Source organism: Sander lucioperca, chromosome 4 (assembly GCF_008315115.2).
Source record: "Sander lucioperca isolate FBNREF2018 chromosome 4, SLUC_FBN_1.2, whole genome shotgun sequence".
Taxonomy (NCBI): Eukaryota; Metazoa; Chordata; class Actinopteri; order Perciformes; family Percidae; genus Sander; species Sander lucioperca.
In genome coordinates this window covers 42,278,409-42,300,908 of record NC_050176.1, presented here as the reverse complement: position 1 = coordinate 42,300,908, position 22,500 = coordinate 42,278,409, and the positions used below count along the sequence as shown (strand labels likewise).

The window sequence follows — 22,500 nt, the reverse complement described above, 5'->3', positions numbered from 1 at the left end:
AGGTGAGCTTCAAAACACACACACACACACACACACACACACACACACACACACACACACACACACACAGTGACGTGGTGATTATAAACATTAACGGTGGCGTTGTGTCTCTCCCTCAGGACCTGGTGAACGGGTATACGTGTGCGTGTGCTCCGGGTTTCGGCGGCGAACACTGCGAAGAAGACGTGGACGAGTGTGCCAGCGGGCCATGCCTCAACGGCGGCCGCTGCCATGACGACGTGAACAGCTTCCACTGCCGGTGTCCGCCGGGCTTCTCCGGGAGCCGCTGTCAGGTGAGCAATGCTTTTCTGTCTCTTATTCAACAGATTTGTCTCTTTATTTTCAACGTTTCTATCGTTCTTTTTGACAGAGAGTCTTTGGTATCAACATTTAAATTCTTCTGTCAGCTGACAGTCTGGATTCGAGGGATTTCCAGTTTCTTATTTCTCAGTTGGAAGCTGACTTGTTGTCTTTGCCCACAGTTGGACATCGATTACTGCCTCCATGGTCCGTGTCTGAACGGCGGCCGCTGTTTCAACCTGGCGTCCGAATACGTCTGCGAATGTCCCGAAGACTTCGAGGGAAAGAACTGCTCGCACCTGAAGGACCACTGCCGCAGCTCGCCCTGCAAAGGTTCCCGCTCCCTCCATGTTCCCTCGCTAGTTCATAACCCCCGCATGTTCTCTCGCTAGTTCATAACCCCCGCATGTTCTCTCGCTAGTTCATAACCCCCGTATGTTCCCTCGCTAGTTCATAACCCCCGTATGTTCCCTCGCTAGTTCATAACCCCCGTATGTTCCCTCGCTAGTTCATAACACCCGCATGTTCACTCGCTAGTTCATAATCCCCGTATGTTCCCTCGCTAGTTCATAACCCCCGCATGTTCTCTCGCTAGTTCATAACCCCCGCATGTTCCCTCGCTAGTTCATAACCCCCGTATGTTCCCTCGCTAGTTCATAACCCCCGTATGTTCCCTCGCTAGTTCATAACCCCCGTATGTTCCCTCGCTAGTTCATAACCCCCGCATGTTCCCTCGCTAGTTCATAACCCCTGTATGTTCCCTCGCTAGTTCATAACCCCCGTTTGTACGACGCAAATATAGAACTGCAAAGTTTGAGTTTCTAGTTTTTAAACAAACTTCATATTCCACCATGTCCACCCCCGAGAGAAGGAAAGTAATGAGCTCCTGTCCTTCCTCCCGCAGTGATCGACAGCTGCACCGTGGCGGTGGCGTCCAACAGCACGCTGGGCGGGGTGCGTTTGATCTCCTCCAACGTGTGCGGCCCCCGCGGGCGCTGTCGGAGCCACGCTGGAGGACAGTTCAGCTGCGAGTGTGACGAGGGATTCACCGGGACCTACTGCCACGAGAGTGAGGCCAGAAATAATAATCACGTTCTTTTGGTTTTATTCCACTCAGAACTGTGCTTGGCTCAACTTTTTCTTTCTTTTTTGTCTCCTTTTTGTCTCATTTTGTTTTGAACTGCTCCTTAATGTATCTTTTATGTAAACCACTTTAGTTGCCTTGTTGCTGAAATGTGCTTTTCAAATCAAGCTGCCTTGCCTGTAACTATAAAAACTAAATGAATGCTAAACATATCATGTGATATTGTTTCTCTCCTCCTCTGTCTGCCAGATATAAACGACTGTGAGGGCGCCCCCTGTCTGAACGGAGGAACCTGTATAGATAAAGTCCGTCAGTTTGAGTGTATCTGCGCCGACGGCTGGGACGGACCGACCTGCCACAATAGTGAGTGCTTCTCTTCCTCCCTCTTCATCCTCTGCTGCAGCGGGCAGAGGCGGTGCAGAGAAATGCAGCTGTAGCAAGCATCACACTGTCACTGTCCTCATTCATATTCATAAGTCTGAAGTTAGAACGGAAGTACAAAGGGTCGTTTCTATGCAGATGATACACCGTCTTAATGGTTTAAACTGGCAGCTTTTAAATGTTGCAGACAGGCGTGTTGCAAGTACCCGCAGGTTTTTGTCCTGAACTGGGTTTAAGTTGCGTCCTAACGCTCGAATAGTTTGAATCCTACCTTTAAGCATGTCACTGAAGTGAGAGATATCCTGATGTTGCAGACGTGGATGACTGCAGCTCGGCGCCCTGTCAGAACCGCGGCGTGTGTCGGGATCTGCTCAACGACTTCTACTGCCAGTGTAACGACGGCTGGAAGGGAAAGACCTGCCACTCAAGTGAGTGTGTGCGTGTGCGTGTGTGTGTGTGTGTGTCTGTGTCTGTGTGTCTGTGTGTCTGTGTATCTCTATCTCTGGATGTGATGATGTTGAATGTTTGTGATAAACTGAAGGATGATGTGTTCCTTTATGTGTTGAGAAAATTCTCCTTCTTAAGCTAAATAAAGTCTTTAAAAAGTCTCCTGGATCAGCTGGAAAATGCATTTTTGGTCTCCTTTTTGTTGCCTTTTTGACTCCTTTGTTTTGAACTGCTCTTTAATGTATCTTTTACGTAAAACGCTTTGAGTTGCCTTGTTGCTGAAATGTGCTTTTTTCAAATAACACCATGAAACGTTTTAAAAGTTTTTAGAGACACGTAGCTCTCAGAGACATAACGTGTGAACGTGTGCGTTTCGTGAACCCTGCAGGTGTTCCAGATGTTGCATTCATGTGTCGCTGACGTCTTGTGTTATCTGCAGGGGAGAGTCAGTGCGACGAGGCGACCTGTAACAACGGAGGAACCTGCTACGACGAAGGAGACGCCTTCAAGTGTCTGTGTGCCGCCGGCTGGGAGGGCGCCACCTGCAACATCGGTCAGCGCGACGCCATCTTTACCGTTTTGTTATTTTTTTGTGTGGTCATATTTCTGTGAAAACGGACTCACGATGGTGTTTGTGTCTCCAGGGAGGAACAGCAGCTGTGTGCCGAGCCCCTGTGAGAACGGAGGAACCTGCGTGGCGGGCGGAGACTCGTTCAGCTGCGTCTGTAAGGACGGCTGGGAGGGCGCCACCTGCAGCCACAGTGAGTCACCCCCGCCCCACACCTTAGTGGGTAACTCACACTACGTGTCGAGTATTAAGCAAGACGCAAAACAAGCTAAAAGTTCTGTTGTTGCTGCTGACAGACTCCGATTATTATTCAAGTGTCTGACATTATGGGATGGATCCCTACAGAGATAGACCTTTTAGTTAAAGAGTAAGATCCTTTTAGTTTAACATGAAACAGCCCCGAAATCACCATCACCAAACCCACCAGACTCCATGTAAATAATCAGTACTTTTATCATCGTAAAACAGACTTAATTCAAAGTGGACAGAAACTAAATCAAACTACCAAAAGCCGTCTTGGTTCATCTTTCCACTGTTCCAACAATCACCACTCTGGTTTGGTTGAAATAAATCCTTAATTCACCCATTTACATGTGGAGATATGCTGGCTCTATACACGCTAAAAGTCCTGATTATTTACATGGAGTCTGGTGGAAATATGCTGGCGTGTGTGATTTTGGGGCTTTTTGATGTTAAACTAAAAGGATCTTACTCTTTAACTAAAAGGTCTATCTCTGTAGGGATCCATCCCATAATGTTGTCAGACACTTAGAATAATAATCTGAGTCTGTCAGCGTTCTCGCTCAATACTGGACCAAAAAACAACAACTCTACATGGATGTGAGACTGATGGTAACTTAGCCTTTAGTTTCATGTTGTTTAAAACACCAAGTTGAACTTGTTGTTGTTTCTTTGTGGAGCTGGAAGTAAAATGATCCATGAATGTCTGTTTCTAGCTTTAGCTGCAGTCCGTCCAGTAGTTGTGGAGAGAACGTGTTGTGATGTGACAAACACGCTGAGTGAACTCTAACTTTTTCTTTCTTTATCTTCCAGATGCCAACGACTGCAGTCCTCATCCCTGGTGAGTCAGACACACACACACACACACACACACACACACACACACACACACACACACACACACACACACACACACACACACACACACAGACAGACATGAAGACAGACACGCACACACACACACACACACACACACACACACACACACACACACACACACACACACACACACACACACAGACATGCACAAACACACACACACACACACACACACACAGACAGACATGAAGACACACACACACACACACACACACACAGACACACACATTTCTTATCTGCTCAGCTCTCTCTCTTCTGTCCGAGCCTTAGCGTCCGAGAGCCGCTCATATCTTTAAAGAAACAAAAAGAAATCCTAAAGCTACTATCTTAGCGTCTCTAGCTGAGATCAGCTCCGTCAGCTCGGGGCTGCTGAGTTGGAGCTACGTTGTTTTGTGGAAACCCTTTTTTTCTCCAAAATAAAAGTCTTGTTGCTGCTGTGTGTCCCTGTGCAGCTACAACAGTGGGACGTGTGTGGACGGAGACAACTGGTACCGCTGTGAATGTGCTCCGGGGTTCGCCGGCCCAGACTGCAGGATCAGTGAGTGCTCACTCTTCCCTCTATCCATCTATCCATCTCTCTATCCATCTCTCTATCCGTCTCTCTATCTATCTATCTATCTATCTATCTATCTATCTATCCCTCTATCCATCCATCCATCGGCCCCGCTCCTGTATTTTGTGCCAAATTATTGATTTCTTTAGAAAGCAGACATGTAACATGTGAGATAATGTAGAGCGAGCGGCTCATAGCTGCCAGTTAAACCCTTTCAGATTGGGATTGGAGCTCCACATTATCCCTCATATGTCACGATACAGTATATATATATATATATATATATATATATATACTGTATATAAAACAGAATATATCAACACATAATGCTAACTGTCCCTCATCTCTCTCAGACGTCAACGAGTGCCAGTCGTCTCCCTGCTCCGCCGGCTCCACCTGTCTGGATCAAATCAACGCTTACCGCTGCGTCTGTCCTCCGGGAAGAACCGGCCCGCGCTGCCAGGAAGGTAGTATACACTCTGGGTACTTTATACACACTCTGGGTACTTTATACACTCCATGTACCTCCCAGTCTGCCATCTGTCTGGACTCTTTCACACCTTTAGAAGCAGGCTTTTGGTTGACTGGCCTGCCCTTGATATCCTCCTGTGTGTTTTCTGAGTCTGTGTTCCTTCCTGTTGTGCGCCAGCGTCGGGGGGGCGGCCCTGCCTGGTTTCGGGGCTGCTGGCTCCGGATGGAAGCAGATGGGACGAAGACTGCAATGCCTGCCGCTGTCGCAACGGGAGGATCAGCTGCACCAAGGTACAACCCAGACTCTCTGTCTGTCTGTCTCTCTCTCTGTCTGTATGTCTGTCTGTTTGTTTTGTGTTTTTTTTCATGCTGAATGATTTATTTCTAAGAAACTTGTGATCTAAAGTGGTGCTCTTGCGTGATTGGTTGTGTAGAAACTCACTTTTACAGACCTAATTAAACCGACCAATCATAAGGGAGTCAGTCGCTGTCTGTCTGTAGTGGAGGACTTACCAAACGGCTTTGTGTCTCCCCCCCCCAGCGGTGGTGCGGCCCAGCGCCCTGCAGCCTCCACGGTAAGCCCCGCGTTGGCGCCGAGTGTCCGGCGGGTCAGAGCTGCGTGGCCGTGCGGGACGAGCGCTGCTTCGTGAAGCCCTGCGCGGGACGCGGCGAGTGCTGGAGGCCCGGCCAGCTGGCCCCGCCCCCCACCAGGTGTCTCTCCGACAGCAGCTGCGCCAATGTCACCTTCACCTTCAACAAGGACGTCATGGCAACGGTCAGTCTGCTTTTCCTGCTTCTTCACTTTCTGTCCAACTATTAAAGGAGAATTCCGGTCGATTTCAACCCGTAGCTCTGTTGTTTGTAAATCTGGAGTACTGGCAGTTGCGAGAAAAACGAAAACAATCAGTGCTGCCTACACCGTGTTATCCTCCTGCTAGCGTTAGCAGCCAACAGGCTTAAACAGGGCACGTTTTAAACGTGTTTTTAGCCTCTAAACATGCTCGAAATGTCATTACACCCCCCCCTTGTGAGGGAAGGGTTAAAGCTTGAGGGAAAGAATAGTTCGGCACTCACTTTGGAGGAGATCTTGGTGGACCGAGCTTCTACTGGATGTCTGTTGCTAGGGAAACTTAGACTCTGTTTGTGAACACACAGCTGTGTTGTAACTGTTATGCTGGACTTAGTAAACTTTGCTTATCTGAACTCTTTGTGTCAGATTGATCCTTGTGTTCTGGTTAGCTTAAGTCCGATGAAAGAAGGCGCAGGAATTCATAAATTTGAGTCAGATTTGACAGGCCTTAGGGCCTTATTTTCGATAAATTCCCTCTGCAAGGTATATATTCAATGCAGGGTTTATCCTGTAACATAGTACTTTTACTGTGTGGTATTGGTACTTTTACTGCTTTAAGGATTTGAATGCTTCTTCTCCTAGCTGACAGCAACCGTCACCCAGGGTTACTGAGTACTTCCTGCTGTAGTGTGTGATGTCGTTCCTCTGTTTGCAGGGTGTGACGGTGGAGCAGGTTTGCCAAGAGCTGCGGAGCCTCTACGTGGTCACCAACCTGTCCTCGGACTCCGCCGTCTCCATGAGCTGCGAGCCGGCGCTCGGCGCCAGCAACCAGATCCACGTGGCCATCGTGAGTCGCCGCTAAGCGTTAACGCTCTGCAGAGTTTCAGTGCATCACGTTAAAAGTCCCATGGCATGAAAATGTCACTTTATGAGGTTTTTTAACATTAATATGAGTTCCCCCAGCCTGCCTATGGTCCCCCAGTGGCTAGAAATGGTGATAGGTGTAAACCGAGCCCTGGGTATCCTGCTCTGCCTTTGAGAAAATGAAAGCTCATTGTGGGACTGGCTCTAGTGGCTGTAATTCTGCACCAAGGCTGAATTTTGGGAAAGAGACTTCAGATACAGTATTAGGGGACCACTAAGGTCTATATAAAGAGACTTCAGATACAGTATTAGAGGACCACTAAGGTCTATATAAAGAGACTTCAGATACAGTATTAGGGGACCACTAAGGTCTATATAAAGAGACTTCAGATACAGTATTAGGGGACCACTAAGGTCTATATAAAGAGACTTCAGATACAGTATTAGGGGACCACTAAGGTCTATATAAAGAGACTTCAGATACAGTATTAGGGGACCACTAAGGTCTATATAAAGAGACTTCAGATACAGTATTAGGGGACCACTAAGGTCTATATAAAGAGACTTCAGATACAGTATTAGGGGACCACTAAGGTCTATATAAAAGACGTCAGATACAGTATTAGGGGACCACTAAGGTCTATATAAAGAGACTTCAGATACAGTATTAGGGGACCACTAAGGTCTATATAAAGAGACTTCAGATACAGTATTAGGGGACCACTAAGGTCTATATAAAAGCATCCAAAGAGCACCATGTCATGGGACCTTTAACGATAGTGATTCGTTGCAGATGAACAGACCATAATGCTGAGGTTTGTGCTGAACGTTTCAGGCGCCGGAGGACCAGCGGAGCGGGCTGAGCTTCGTCACAGAGATCACCGACCGGATCATGGACGTGGTCGGCAGGCGGAGCGCCAACGGCTCCGTGGTCGGTGCCATCGCCGAGGTCCGGATACAGAGACGCCAGAGCAGCGACCCCCGTGGTGAGACACGGAGTGGGGGGGGGACACAGACACACAGACACACACACACACACAGACACACTGACACACGCACGCACACACACACACACACACACACAGACACACACACACACACACACACTCACACACACACTGACACACGCACACACACACACACACACACGCGCGCACACACACACACACACACACACACACACACACACACACACACCCTGACATACACACACACACAGACACACACACTCTGACACACACACACACACACACACACACAGTTTTTGCTGCTTTTTTGGTCACTTTTTTATGACATGGTGCAGTTTTCCTTTAGTTGAGTTTTTGATGGCGAGTCTCGAGTTGTTGCCTGACCTCCGTTCTTCTCTCCGTCCCGCAGATCACCTCGTGCCGCTGCTGGTTTCCGTGGCGATCGTCGTCTGGGCGTTGGCGAGCGCCTCTGTGTTGCTGTGGTGCGTGCGGAGACGGAGGAAGCAGAGCGCCCACACGGGCGTCAGCACGCTGCCAGCAGGGGCGGCGCCGTGTCTGGCTCCGGGCGCTGAGGGCAACAACGCCCTCTACAATGGCGCTGGCCCCACCGCCCGCGAGCAGCTCCGCCACATCAGGAACCCCATCGAGAAAAACCAGCAGCAGTCGCTCTGTGAGGACAAGAACGCTGCCGGCGCCAACATCCGGAGGGCCGACGCCGGGAGGCAATTGGACGAGGGCGACTTGGACAAGAGGCTGCAGAGGGCGCGGTGTCTCCGCGCGCCGCCTGCGTACTCACTGGTCGACTGGGAGGAGCAAGCCGCCTGGCATACGGCGGGGAACGCATCGCACTGGACGGGCAAACAGGACAACCGACAGCTGCAGTCCCAGAGCCTGAACAGGACGGAGTACATCGTATAACAACCCGTTCTCATTCCGAACTCGTAAAATAAGGACGTTTGGACAGTGTCTGTCAGTCAGCTTCTGATGCGACGAAAAAGGCGTCTTTCTGCGTGTTTGTGTAACGCACCGGGGAGAGCAGCAGTTAGAGAGGATTTAGAGAGTAGTATGTAAGGAGGTTGGTTGGGGGGGTGGATGGGTCAAACACAGGACTTCCACCCAGGAGAGCGGGGTTCACGTCCCGCTGATCACGCTTGCTATAGTCGTTTTTTTCTTTCCTCCCGCGTCACGGAACCGTAAGCCCACCCACGACCCTTTCCTAAACCCAACCGTCCCGTTCTTCCCGCGTGTAACGGAACCGTAAGTCCAACCACAACCTTTTCCTTAACATAACTGCGTCAAAAGGGACGACAATAGTCCCGACCAAGCGTGTTAACTAAAAGCGCTAAAGGAGACTTTTAGTGTCAATAAGAACGACAAAGGCACCTGACCAAGCGTCCATATTTTACGAGATGAGTGTGAGAACCTTTTGCGTATAACCCCTCGCCACCCAGCGAGGGAAGACTTTATCTGGAGGGGGCGTCAGGACCCAAAGCCTGGAAGGGGGGGAAGGATGTTTGGGATCCGGCTCGAAGGACCAAGTTGTTGAGATAGTTATTAAGAATAGACAGAATCACTGAAGTTCTTCTCAAAGTTCATTTTTACTTGCGCAAGCAAGGAGCCAGTTTACAGTACTCAAAGTACAGAAAGTGACTGACTAAAGCCTTCTACAGCAGCTTTTCCTGTGAGTCAAAATTAAGTCATAATACAACCGGCGATGTTGTCTCTCCCACAAGGTCAGAAAGTGGCTCCCAGGATTTATCTTGTGAGAACGTCGGCAGTGTTTTGGCTATCATGCTAACTGTTTAATATTAACAGAAACAAGAAGAGTTGTTTAGTTTTTCTAACACAGGTTTAAATCGAAAAAATGGACTGGAATGTGAAGCAGGATCGGCAATTTCCCGTCAGTTTGTGGACCGCTGTTTCGAAGCCTTGAGTGTGTCGATACGACCGTCGCCGTCTTGGTTTGTTGACGAGAGGGTGGAGCTGGGGAGCCTCTTCGCGGCAGGAATAAGAGCTTTGAGACAGCCTTCAGGAAAGAAGGCCAGAACAACTTCCTGTTCAAGCGAGGAGATATCAGATAAGAGACTTGGGGAGCAGCCAGGGTAACGTTAGTTTAGCGGTAGCCTGCAGCGGCTCATTTCCAGACAGCGTGGCAACTGCCGGAGGCGGCGATGACGGAGAAATGGCAGAGCTGTAAAAATCCTCCTGCTTCCCTGAAGTCCCCGTGTGGCAACACTTTACCTTCCCTGTGAGTGAGTTATGGAAACAAACAACAAACGGTAAAGCATGTGGACTCCCAATGGGACTCCACGGTGCGTTCATGTGCACCTCATAAACTCTGTGAAACTCAAACTGTCTTTACCAAGTAACGTTTCTGTCGTCCTGTTGGATAACCGAAAAAAAATTAACTGAATGAAGTTAAATCGGATGGAGGGATTTGGACATTCCTGTTTTTTTTTGTCTTTAAGTTCTTCTTTTGTTCAAGATGGATTCTTGCTGTTTTTAATTTATGGCGCTGGTCCGAACGGTCCGCTACGGTTGGCTGGATATGTGATTGTGTGGACGTCGAATCTGGATGTGAATTAACGTGTCCTAAAAGACTTACACGCAGATTTTGTATCTATTTTTTTGGGATTATTTTTTGGCCATTTTTAGGCCTTTATTTTGACAGGACAGATGACATGAAAGGGGAGAGATGGGGGAATGACATGCAGCAAAGGGCCACAGGTCGGAGTCAAACCTGCGGCCGCTGCGTCGAGGAGTAAACCTCTATATATGGGCGCCTGCTCTACCAACTGAGCTACCCGGGCGCCCAGACTTTGTATCTTCTAAGAGAATAAGTTGCACCCAAACAGTTTGGAAAGGAAAACTATTTATTTTGTTTTTTGGGGGGATTTGAGTAAATATGAAGAAATGTCCACGTAAAATGTTTGTGTATAGGAAGTGTAAATAATTGTATTAATCTTTGTGTATATTTGATTTATTAACTTAATTGTCCGGAGCCTTCAGATATTTATGAGAACTGTAGTTGAAGCTTTATAAGCTCACAACTTCTTGATGGATTTTGTTTTTTTTTTGGATACTTTTAAAGCCAAGAGTAGTTTATTTTGAGCCTTTTGGATTCAGGGCATTTTTGTGCCTTAACCCTCATATTGTCTTTCCCTCGACCATGAAAAACACTTTTGTTGTCCCTATTTCAATGCTTTGTTGTTTTTTTCAACAAAATAATTTTTTTTATTACGTTTTTTTGTTTTATTTCCAAAATTTTTTCATTTTTCCCCCCCAATGTCTTTGTCCCTTTTTGTTGACGTTTTGTTACTTTTTCGCCGTTTTAGCCGTTTTAGCCGTTTTTTGACGCTTACTTCCTTACCTTCGTTTTTGAATTTATTTTTTTTGGTAGTTTTTGTCACTTTTTTCCAATATTTTCCCCCCAACGTTTTGTCGCCTTGTTCGACATTTTCAACGCTTATTTCCCGACCTCCCATATTTCTGATATAAAGAAAACTTGGATACGGGTCAAATTTGACCCCAAGACAACATGAGGGTTAACTAAATGTTTTGTGCATTGTGTGTTTGATGGCGTTTTGTTGATTGGTTCTGTTGTTCGTACTCGACGTGTAAATGTTAAAGGAGATAACGGCCGGCTGGTTGGAGACAGATTTAGCTGCTGCAGGGTCTTTTTATACACAACATGGTGGCAGACTTACTGCTTTTGCTACTGAAAAGAAATTCCTCAAGTACATGTTCCTTTCTATATTATGTACAGTGTAAAAAAAACACCAATCTTAATGAAATAAATCTGATCAAACATGCGTAATTAAGGGATCCCTGTGGAGTTTTCTTGTAAAGTTTTACTAATTTTCACATGTGAAAACTCGAGGATTAAGGCTACATCTACACTGATATGTTTCTCATTTTTAAACGACATTTTGGGTCAAACAAACCCAGGAGACTGGGGTTCATGTAGCCTGGAAATACAGACCCAAATCCGAAAGATTAAGGGTCTAGCAATGAGTAATGAAAATGGCCCAACTCGAGGGGCGGGACCAAGCATCATTCAACAGGCTATCTTCAATCGGCATCACCCACACTCCGTTAGACTGGTTCACATCTTACCTCTCTGGCCGCACTCAGTTCATTCAACTGAAGTCTTTTAAATTCATTCCCTCCTCCTGTCACCTGAAGTGACGGATCATCTTCATCATTTACCTCCTTCCCATCGGCAACATCTTCCACAAATTTAACATTCACTTCCACTGTTATGCTGATGACACCCAGCTCTAAATTTGACCAATAACCGGAGTTTCCCGCGACTTCAACCAATCCCAACAGTCCCACGTGCCAGACTTTACGTCAGTATAATGTGACTCTGAGAGCCACTGATATGAAGACGAGACTCGAACATCTCACATTTACCAACAAAACGTACAGCGAAAGACCGTGCAAAACATTTCAGACCGCCCTGCCAACCTGTATACATTTCATATAGTATCAACTATACAAAAAAAAAAAAAAAACGTTCACTGTCTCCAGCAACTACATTGCAACAAACATACAAAAGACATCGCAACTTTTATCGCAATTTTTTACAAAAGCTCCCGCAAAATCACGCATTTTGGGCCGCAACAATCTCAAAAAAAGGCCGCAAAATCCTGGAGGGACTGCAGAGTGACTCGCTGAGCAAATTCAAATTGTGCTCAAGTGATTTCCAGGGTAGGGTTCATGTCCCGTTTGAAAAGGAAAGGAAACAAAGAGTTTTTTTTAACTTTACAGAACAAACGGTTCTGCGTCACGTGGTAACCTTCAGGAAGTGAAGTCACGTCTGATTTGAACCCAAACCTCCATCTTTTTATCAACTTAACTCTGTAGTTTTGGTGTCTAAACCCTAACCAAACTGGGACCGTTTCACAACGTTGACGTGTTTAAATGAGGATGGAAAACTCTCCTGTGGGTCGGATGTTTTGGAGGACTGGTTGCATTTATCAAACAACAAGTTGTTTTGTCTTTGTTTTTCCAGCCATCCTCTGGTCTTCATCCCTATCACACCCTGTCCTCTGCAGACATGTGAGAGCACAACCCTCCTCGGTAAACAACATGGGACATTTTGAATAAATGCTTTTCCTGCAGGAGTCTCTGCCCAACAACAAGATGATGAATCATAACAAACAGAGCGGCAGCCGCAGTGTGGTCCAACGGAGGCCAAGGCTGTGTTTATGTGCATTCTTCTCAAGTGGTGCAACCTTTGTGATTTCCAAACCAGTCAAACGGAGACAAAGACAGTCGCCGTAAGCGGAGAAGAGCCATGTTTTTATTTGGATGGTTTTGTGGCCGTGAGTGTTTTTTATGTTCTAAATGACTTTGTGATGCCAATCTTCTCCTTTCTCCCAGTCTGTAAACCCCCTCCCTCCTCCTCTCGCTCTGCGATTATGGTCCAGACCACAGCTTCCTCTCTCATACTCCGACTGTCGCTTCCTCTCTGCACGTCTTCCTCCACAGCGCTGCGGAGGAAGGTCTGGCTAGTCCACACAGCATTCCTGGATGGGAGATCATCTTGGGCGTGCAATAGAAAACTCAGATTGGACAGATAGTCTAGCTAGCTGTCTGGATTTACCCTGCAGAGATCTGAGGAGCAGTTAACCATAGTCCTCATCAATCCACCAGAGCTTAGAATACCTTTTTTAAAGGAGCAATGCAACCTATAGAACAACTTTTGCACTTCAAAAAAGTGATTGCAGCTCTGAAACCTTGTTTTCTGCCTCTAAATTACTTTTCAGCGTCATATTTGTACTTGTGGGGTTGTAGAAATATGTTATTAACAAAATGTGTGTATGTGCTTGTTGCAAAAGAGCTGTGTTAGTCATTGAGGAAGTGGTTAAAAGTGCTCCGGGTGACCTCTGATGCACAGAAAGTTAAGCTTAAGTCATAAAAATAGTTTAGGCTTTTATGGCATAGAGGTGCACTGTTTGAAGGTTGCGAGAACGGACGAGGAAGTTGTACCACACAGAGGCCCGACCTTGGTGTGTGTGTGTGTGTGTGTGTGTGTGTGTGTGTAAGATAACAGTTTCTGCCTAAGAAACAAGATGCCACCCACCTGTGAGGAGAGATTAAAAGCTGAAGGGAGAGAACAGATCAGAGTTCATTTTCAGACGAAATCTTAGTGGACCAGCTCTGACTTAAAGTGTCTGATGCCAGGGAAACTTAGACTCTGTTTGTGAACCCATAATTGTGTTGTAACTCTTATGCTGGACTCAGTAAAAAAAATATCAGATTGATCCTTGTGTTCTGGTTAGCTTAAGTCCGATTAAAGAAGGCACGGGAATTAATTAATAGGAGTCAGATTTGACAGACCTCATTTGGACAAAATTCCACCTACTAGAATAGGTTTCTCATACTGCCCATTGCTGCAGTGCCTCCACCTGAAACCCCAGACTTGTTAGAGGTGAGCCAGGCCTGCACAGAATCCATCAGCAGCGATCGCCGCCGAATGCATGCAAGTTAGATTTGTGTCCGGTCTATATCCACGACGTTCCACTTCCGGGATTGCTCCGGTGCCGCGGAAAATTCTGCCGGATGTCCCTATTTTCAGCCGGATGTCCGTCACTTTCTGCTTTTTCCATGAATAAAATCAAGTGGTTTTGGTAAAAAAAAAAACGTTCTGTGACAATGTAGCAGCTGCTTTCACTTTTTGGCACGACACCAGCGACAGCACCCTGAGGCCTCGCCACGAGCAGTGAGCAGAGTGAAAAACACCTAAATTAGTTTTCTGCTGCAAGTTTAAAGTCTCTGCAAGCTGACTTTCACAGTGTGCCTAAAGAAAATGCAAATCAGCAGCTGCCTAGAAGGCTGGAAGACACAACAAACTAAAATCAATAATGTAAAACACGTTATTTGGAGTTAATGAGCTGAAACGTGCAACAACACTGCAATCTGGCACAAAATAACAGACACACACATACACACATACTCGCACACACACTCACACACACACACTCGCATTCTCGCACACACACACACACACACACACACACACATACTCGCACACACACACACACACTCGCATTCTCACACACACACACACACACACACACATACTCGCACACACACTAACACACACACACACACACACACACACACATACATACTCGCACACACTCACACACACACACACACACACACACTCACATTCTCTCTCACACACACACACACACACACACACACACAGACCAGACTCAGGCCAGTGTCCCTTTGTTTTTTTGCTGTTTTTAATGGTCCCAGTCATGAAATGTAAAACCTCTGCTCTCTCTCAGAGGCGAGCTAAAGTGATTGTTAGGATCACCAACGCCTGCCCGCCGCCACAACTAATCCGCCTGAGAAACCCGAAGCCGCCTCCATGTCCAACACGCAGCACGACGCTCTACTTCAACCAGGACATTCGAGGTTTGGAGAGCAGAGCTGATGCTACGAAGACTTTGTGGAGCCACGGCAGAGACAGACGTCGTTAACATCCGGGGCTCAGCCCGGGTTCCCAAAACGCTTTTACAGCAGCAGCTAGACGCACTATTTTTTCAAGACATTTGGTTGAACTAATGCGGTTTTAAATGATAGATAGCTGGTGCTTTCTCTGAGTTCAATAGGAAGGCAGTTCCAGTAATTTGAGGCCTGTACTGAGAAGACTGTTTGGCCAAACTACGCGTCGTGTTCGGGGGGGAAGCCCCGTACTTTCCAATGAGAGTGCTCAAAAGCGCATAAAACAAACATGGAGCTCGGCTCTTCCGCATTGTTGGCCCATAACGCTGGTTGGCTCACGATGGGCATGCGCACTAGCAACAATTTGTTTGCGTTGTCGTAGCAACCGGTAGCGACATGCGCGTTCATGAGCTTCTCTGTCGTGTCTCTTATTTTCACATGACAGTTAAGTTCAGCCGTCCTTACTGTAATGGAATTGGTGTAGTTGGTTTCTTTTGTATGTTCTTTTCCACCCCCTACTGGTGATTGTAAGTAGCTGTACTAAAGAGGAAGTGAGGTAACCATTGACATATATAAACTGGACCAACAGATCCCGTTGCTCTGGACGGAGACCAGTGAAGGATATTAGAAGTCACTTTTCCTTAACTAAACTAAACTTAACTAAACTTAAACAGCTAATGGAAGTCCAAACTGCCTGAGAGCTTCTCCTGTACTATACGGTAATTCCTCTACTATGAGACAGTAAGTCTTGTGGTTATGACCCAATCGTTAGCCTATTTTTATAAAAACGTCTGCTACGGAGCCATAACGTGAGGTACAAGGTAATGGAGCCTTTTATACATTGTCGTGTTTCTTTAGAAATAAACAATGGACAAATAGAGTCTTTAAACGCTTCAGATGTAAAGTTATTCTCTGTCAAAGTGGCACCAAAATGAATGGCAGTCAATGGGATGCTAACGGGAGGTGATGGCTTGTTAGCATCAAAATGGCGCCATAGGAGCTATGCATTCCGAGGAGAAGCTTACCCCCTTGGAGGTAACAGTTAGAGAATAGGATAGAATAACTATTTACAGTTATATTAACATGTTTATGTTAATATTTATTTGGTTTGAGTACAGTAAAAAGCAGAAGTCGTTAAAGCATTGGTGCTTGTGTAAATGATACAATACATAGTTTTAAGCACCTGTTTGTGTTGTTTTATATCAATAATTCTCTACTAATGTACAAGATATATTTGGTACTTGCAAAGATACTTACGGTGTTTGTATTTTTGTGTTCTTTTTCACAGTTTTACAAAATAAATGATATTTTCCTTAATTAAATCCTGCCAAACACAACAACCTGCCTGTTCCTTGGAGAATATAATGTTAAGCTAGCTGTATAGCTGAAGAATACGTTGCCTGCAACAACCTTTAGTGAGGACAGCATACTTACAGTTAAATTTAGCAGAGAAAAGGTGACGGTGAGCCGGGTACGGAGCACCGTGAAGGGGTTGAGTTTAGCCAAGAAAAGCTTCCCTGCTGAAGTAACATCTGATTTGAACCCAAACCTCTGTAGTTTTGGTGTCTAAACCCTAACCAAACTGGGACCGTTTCACAACGTTAACCCCACGTGTTTAAAACCGTGACCTCTCTCTCTCTTTGATGGTACATGTCCATTGTCAGCGTCATTTCCACGCTTCCCATTCATTTCTATGGGAGCAGCCGTGCAATGCATTCTGGAAGCGTCGCGGGGACTTTGGAGAAGCAGGGTGTAGAGCATAGACTGTATATAAGAATGGACCAACAGATCCCGTTGCTCTGGACGGAGACCAGTGAAGGCCTTTAGAAGCACTTTTCCGGTGAGCGCTGAGCGTTACTGCGCAGCCTCCAACTGAGAGAAACAACGTAAATGTGACGTGAGCAACGTGTCTGAAAGTTGGGAGTCTTCTGGTAGCTGTGCCAAGAGAAATCTCAATAATTCCCAATCTTGCAGAGAAGGAGAGCGTAGGTATATGTAAGGAGATAACATAGACACAGGCTAATTATTGCTAACTAAAATGCTAGTTAACATAAATAATTAAACTTAAACAGCTAATGTAAGTCCAAACTGCCTGAGAGCTTCTCCTGTACTATACGGTAATTCCTCTACTATGCGACAGTAAGTCTCGTGGTTATGACACAATCGTTAGCCTATTTTTATAAAAACGTCTGCTACGGAGCCATAACGTGAGGTACAAGGTAATGGAGCCTTTTATACATTGTCGTGTTTCTTTAGAAATAAACAATGGACAAATAGAGTCTTTAAACGCTTCAGATGTAAAGTTATTCGCTGTCAAAGTGACAATGTGAAATGGAATGCTAACGGGGGGTGATCGCTTTGTAGCATCAAAATGGCGCCATAGGAGATTCGAGCTTTGAAGCGAAGCTTACCCCCTTGGTGTAGAGTCGCTCGCTCCTCATTTGCATAAAGTTGAATCCAGCCAACTTTATGCAAATGAGGAGCAGGCAGGCTCGGCTCGCTGCCTCTCAGAAGCTGACGGAAATCTTTGTGTGTGTGTGTGTCTATGTTTTTTAACAAACATGACTTCTTTATCTCATCATCAGAGTATCATCTAGTAATCAATGTCCTTTACATGACTCTAAAACCACAGAGCCTTACGTGTCTTCATACACACATTATTCAGAGGCGAGGAAACATCCAGAGATAAGAGAGAGGGGCTGTATGAGTGTGTGAAAGTGTATGAGTGTGTGTGTGTCTGTGTGTGTTTGTGTGTCTGTGTGTGTCTGTGTATGTGTGTGTCTGTGTTTCTCTGTGTGTGTCTGTGTATCTCTGTGTGCATCTGTGTGTGTGTGTGTGTGTGTGTCTCTGTGTGTGTTTGTGTGTCTGTGTGTTTGTTTCTCTGTGTGTGTCTGTGTATCTGTGTGTGTTTGTGTGTGTGTCTGTGTGTGTGTGTGTGTGTGTGTGTGTGTGTGTGTGTGTGTGTGTGTGTGTGTGTGTGTGTGTGTGTAGGCCTCCATATTTATGAGACAGTTTTTACCCTCAGGCAGTGAGCCTTATGAACACACACATACACACACAAAGACACACACACACACACACACACACACACAGACACACACACACACACACACACACACACACACACACACACACACACACACACAGACACACACACAGACACACACACAGACAGACATACAGACACATACACACACACACACACACACACACAGACACACACACACACACACACACAGAGACACACAGACACACACACACACATACACACAGACACACACACATACACACACATACAGACACACACACAGACACATACACACACACACACACACACACACACACGGAGACACACACACACACACACACACACACACACACACAGAGACACACACACACACACACACACACACACACACAGACACACACAAGTATAATTTTATTATATTTTATTCAAATGATATTGATAGTGTTTATGAGAAGAGAGGACCAGGGCAAAACACATTTCATTGCATTCTCTCTGTACTTTGTACTTTTAAATGCACATGACAATACACTTGAACTTGAACTTATTATGGTCAGACCCATTTGAACTCTATAATCTCTCTATCTGGTCTCATCATGTCATCATTCTGGGTTTGGGAACTGCTGCTTGTTGTTGGTGTTGGGATCTTCTTTTTGGGTTTTGATATTTACATTTTAATGTTCTTTTATTTAGCACTTTGGTCAGATTGTGTGTTTAAATGTGCTCTAGAAATTACCTTTACTTACTGAAAGTCAACATAAGAAACATTTTACAGACCGAGAGATATGTTGCTTATAATAATTAATCTGAAAACACAATCAGAACAAGTTGTATTGTTTATTAATGTTTATTATACAGACGATAGATTATAGATATAGACCAAGATATAATAACACGTTTATAACACTGACAACACTGCAAGATACATCTATTATAAATGCATTAAAGACAATTTATATTCCTTCATATATAATATAAAATATCACATGATCTTTAGATTTAAAATAAAACATCTAGAACACACACACACACACACACACACACACACACACACACACACAGATAAAATGATTTGTAATTAAACTTTTAGGTGACAGTAATGTTAAAAAGTGAATTCCCAATATGTTAAACTATTAAACCAAAATGTCCCCTAACAGAGAACCCCCCCTTCCCCGAAGCAGTGATCTCTATAATCACACACATCCACAACAACATCAAGAAAAGATCAACTAACTCAATATATATATATATATATATATATATATATATATATATATATATATATATATATATATACAAAATAATATCACATATATATATATATATATATATATATATATATATATATATATATATACACAACATACTAATACAGACAATAAGGGAACATCTGCACCCTGTCAGGATCACAGGTTCACTTCTAAGATTCAAAACTTATTTTATATTATTATAATAACAATCATTGGGTATTTATGTCTTATTTCCCATCATTTCTGTTTGTTGTTTCTGTCTTTTGTGTTCTAGTTTAAATGTTTTCAATGCATGAATGTGTCCCATCCCTTGTTTTAAAGCCAGTGTATACCAGGCTGTATTAAAGCCAGTGTATACCAGGCTGTATTAAAGCCAATGATGAAATGATCATATATGCATATTAAGTGTGTGTGTGAGCTGAAAGCTGCGCTCCTCTCCGTGTCCTCAGGTTCACAGCGACTACAGCAGCACAGAGCATCAGCAGCAGGACACTGAGCACTGAGCATCGCACTTTGAAGAAGGTGGAGTAAATCCCAAAGGGCTCCATGTACACTAACACAGTTCTGCTGCTTGACACACACACTAAATCTCGGTCATGGACTGCACACCAGTACTCCCCTGCGTCTCCCACTGAGATATTAGAGATAAACAGGATACCTTTACCATAGTCGCTGCTCACTCTGGTCATGCTCTGATCAGACTCTACACTAAAGATTCTTCCCTCTGTTCGGTTTGACTTGATAAACCAAACATGCCCCCTATCTCCTTCCCAATCTGTGCATCTGAGAGTGACTTCTTCTCCCTCTGAGAAGAGCTCTACAGCAGGCTGGCCAAATTTGGGGCACACCATTAGCTGATACCGTTGCTCTCTCATAGACGCTGTACAGCAGTACTGACCTGAGTGATTTAACATTAGAGATGAAAACACCAGCGAGTAGTTTTGGTCTACTGAAGGAACAGTCTGGTTTTGTTGTCCTAGGTCAGTGTAAGAGTATGTTTTTTGATTATACTTCCTCCAATGTGGGGGCTGTTCATCAGTGGAGTCAGTGATAGTGCACGGCAACACAGCGGTCTCTCCCACTGAGCGGTAGATTATCTCATACAACCATATTCTCAACTCTACAGGTCGACCGCTAACACACTGCTGTTGGTTCATCACCAGACATCTGTACCGTCTAAAGTCTGTTTTTGTGGCGTTGGAAACACGAAGAGCTGATGTGTTTGTCACGACTTGGTATCTTCCTCTAACATTGTCCATCACTGGTGTCGTCTTGTCCCCAAAAACTTTGGTCCATGTTTCTTGCTCATATCTAGAGTCCTGTTTGAGCCATTGGACATTCAGATTATCAGCTGCTCCCTCACATGGTAGGTCCACTGTTTGTCCAAAGATCGCTCTGATACCGTTAACCCTTGAACTTATTGAAACAGTACAAACAGTAATAGTGAAGTTGTTCTCATGCGTCACGTTGCCCTCAGTCCAACACTCGTCTTGGTACGGGCCGGAGTCTGAATGGGTCAGGCGGCGGATGGTGTAAGAAGAAGTATTCACCGAGCTCTCAAGTCACGCTCTCTTCAGGTGTTCAGGTACTGAGGAGCTGTTGGACCAGAGGTCAGAGGTGTTCCACAGGACAAGCTTCTCCTCACCAACAGATCTGGAGATCAGGCAGGAGCTGGTGTTCTCGGGGAGGTTGAAGGTGTAAGAGCTGCTTTCCGGTCGGAGGATGATCCGTTCTTGTGCATGGATGTTGTTGATGAGAGCAAACAGCAGGAAGGAGAGCTCTGTGACTGCAGCCATTCTGCTCCGAGGTCGACAAACACTGACAACACTCAGCTCATACACGCTCTACACCAACCCTCATCAGCAGCTGCTCTTTATCTGTTATCAAACATGACTTCTTTATCTCAGCATCAGAGGAAACTTTGCAGCATCAGCTCTCTATCCAGTAATCAATGTCCTTTACATGACTCTAAAAGCACACAGGCTTACGTGACTTCATACACACATTATTCAGAGATAAGAGAGAGGGGCTGTGTGGGTGTGTGAAAGTGTGTGTCTGTGTATGTGTGAGTGTGTGTGTGTGTGTGTCTGTATGTGTCTGTGTGTGAGTGTGTGTGTGTGTCTGTGTGTGTCTCTGGAGAAAGGGCCTGACGTCATCTCCCCAAGGCTGAACACAGACGAGTGAATGTAACCACCCCATTATGATTCCTGACATGTTTTATTGTTCTCGTTGCTCTGTTTCTGTCTGCTGTGTTTTTCTAAAACATCTTGACTCAATTTCTCAATCAAATCTCTGCAAACAGAGAAAAAAATAAATGAAAAAAATTCAGAAGTCTGCACAGAGAAGCTTGTTCTGTGAGAGAAACCTCCCACACACACAACTCCTCCTGAACACGGCTGTCTTCTACAGTACAGCAGTAGTTTGGTTCATGTTTCTTTCTGTACGTAGAGTCACATCATGTCTGTGTGTGTGTCTGTGTGTGGCTGTGTGTGTGTGAGTGTGTGTGTTTGTGTGTGGGCTTGTTTAACTATATTCGTAGGGTCCAAAAACTGGGAGTCCAGTATACTTGTGGGGTCCCGACAGCTTTGTGGGGCCAAAATGCTGGACCCCACAACTTTAAAGGGCTGTTTGAGGGTTAAGACTTGGTTTTAGGATTAGGGTTAGAATTAGGTTATGGTTAGGGTGAGGGTAAGGGTTAAGGTTAGGCATTTAGTTGTGATGGTTAAGGTTAGGGTAAGGGGCTAGGGAATGCATTATGTTAATGACGGGTCCCCACAAAGATAGTGCCACAAACCTGTGTGTTTGTGTGTGTGTCTGTGTGCGTTTCTTTTTGTACGTAGAGTAACATCATTTCCTGCCACGAGTTAAAGAAACTGTCAAGTAATGAAAGATGGCATCAAATATCTGGACAGATTCAGAATCTTGTTGACTTACATTTTGCCAGTTTTAAACCTAAATCTTTCTTCAAACCAAGTTCTTTGTGTTCAGACCACACTCAACATTTGGAGGTTTGAAATAAGTATCTTTAAAGGCCGTGTTTTGGTACTAGTCTGAATCAACGGAAGTACATTTCTATGATCATTTGCATGTGGCTCGTTGGTCTATAATAATTTGCTGTTTGATCTTCAGTGTTCTGTCCAGCAATGTAATAACTACCTGACAGTACGAGACAGAGTTTCTCACTGAGGATTATTAAAATTCCTAATAATCTAA

The 22,500-nt window shown here is 45.2% G+C and overlaps 1 protein-coding gene and 1 long non-coding RNA gene across 2 annotated transcripts in view; both read left to right on the top strand.

Moving 5' to 3' along the window:
• LOC116050922 (protein jagged-1a-like) overlaps positions 1 to 8,524 on the top strand; it is a 20,172-nt gene extending 11,648 nt beyond the window's left edge. Inside the window, exons 11-26 of the mRNA XM_031301141.2 lie at positions 1 to 2; positions 120 to 293; positions 483 to 633; positions 1,205 to 1,369; positions 1,634 to 1,747; positions 2,080 to 2,193; positions 2,652 to 2,765; positions 2,857 to 2,973; positions 3,834 to 3,861; positions 4,352 to 4,437; positions 4,806 to 4,919; positions 5,102 to 5,214; positions 5,465 to 5,698; positions 6,429 to 6,560; positions 7,413 to 7,563; positions 7,955 to 8,524. The exon at positions 1 to 2 is cut by the window's left edge and continues 45 nt beyond it. Of these exons, the coding sequence (XP_031157001.1) occupies positions 1 to 2; positions 120 to 293; positions 483 to 633; positions 1,205 to 1,369; positions 1,634 to 1,747; positions 2,080 to 2,193; positions 2,652 to 2,765; positions 2,857 to 2,973; positions 3,834 to 3,861; positions 4,352 to 4,437; positions 4,806 to 4,919; positions 5,102 to 5,214; positions 5,465 to 5,698; positions 6,429 to 6,560; positions 7,413 to 7,563; positions 7,955 to 8,463 (2,318 nt within the window). The 3' untranslated portion in view covers positions 8,464 to 8,524. The remainder of the gene's footprint in view (positions 3 to 119; positions 294 to 482; positions 634 to 1,204; positions 1,370 to 1,633; positions 1,748 to 2,079; positions 2,194 to 2,651; positions 2,766 to 2,856; positions 2,974 to 3,833; positions 3,862 to 4,351; positions 4,438 to 4,805; positions 4,920 to 5,101; positions 5,215 to 5,464; positions 5,699 to 6,428; positions 6,561 to 7,412; positions 7,564 to 7,954) is intronic.
• Positions 8,525 to 8,899: 375 nt separating this feature from the next.
• LOC116050976 lies at positions 8,900 to 9,685 on the top strand. The gene is made up of 2 exons (XR_004105226.2): positions 8,900 to 9,135; positions 9,395 to 9,685. It is a non-coding gene; the product is annotated as an uncharacterized LOC116050976 (long non-coding RNA).
• Positions 9,686 to 22,500: the final 12,815 nt, after the last annotated feature.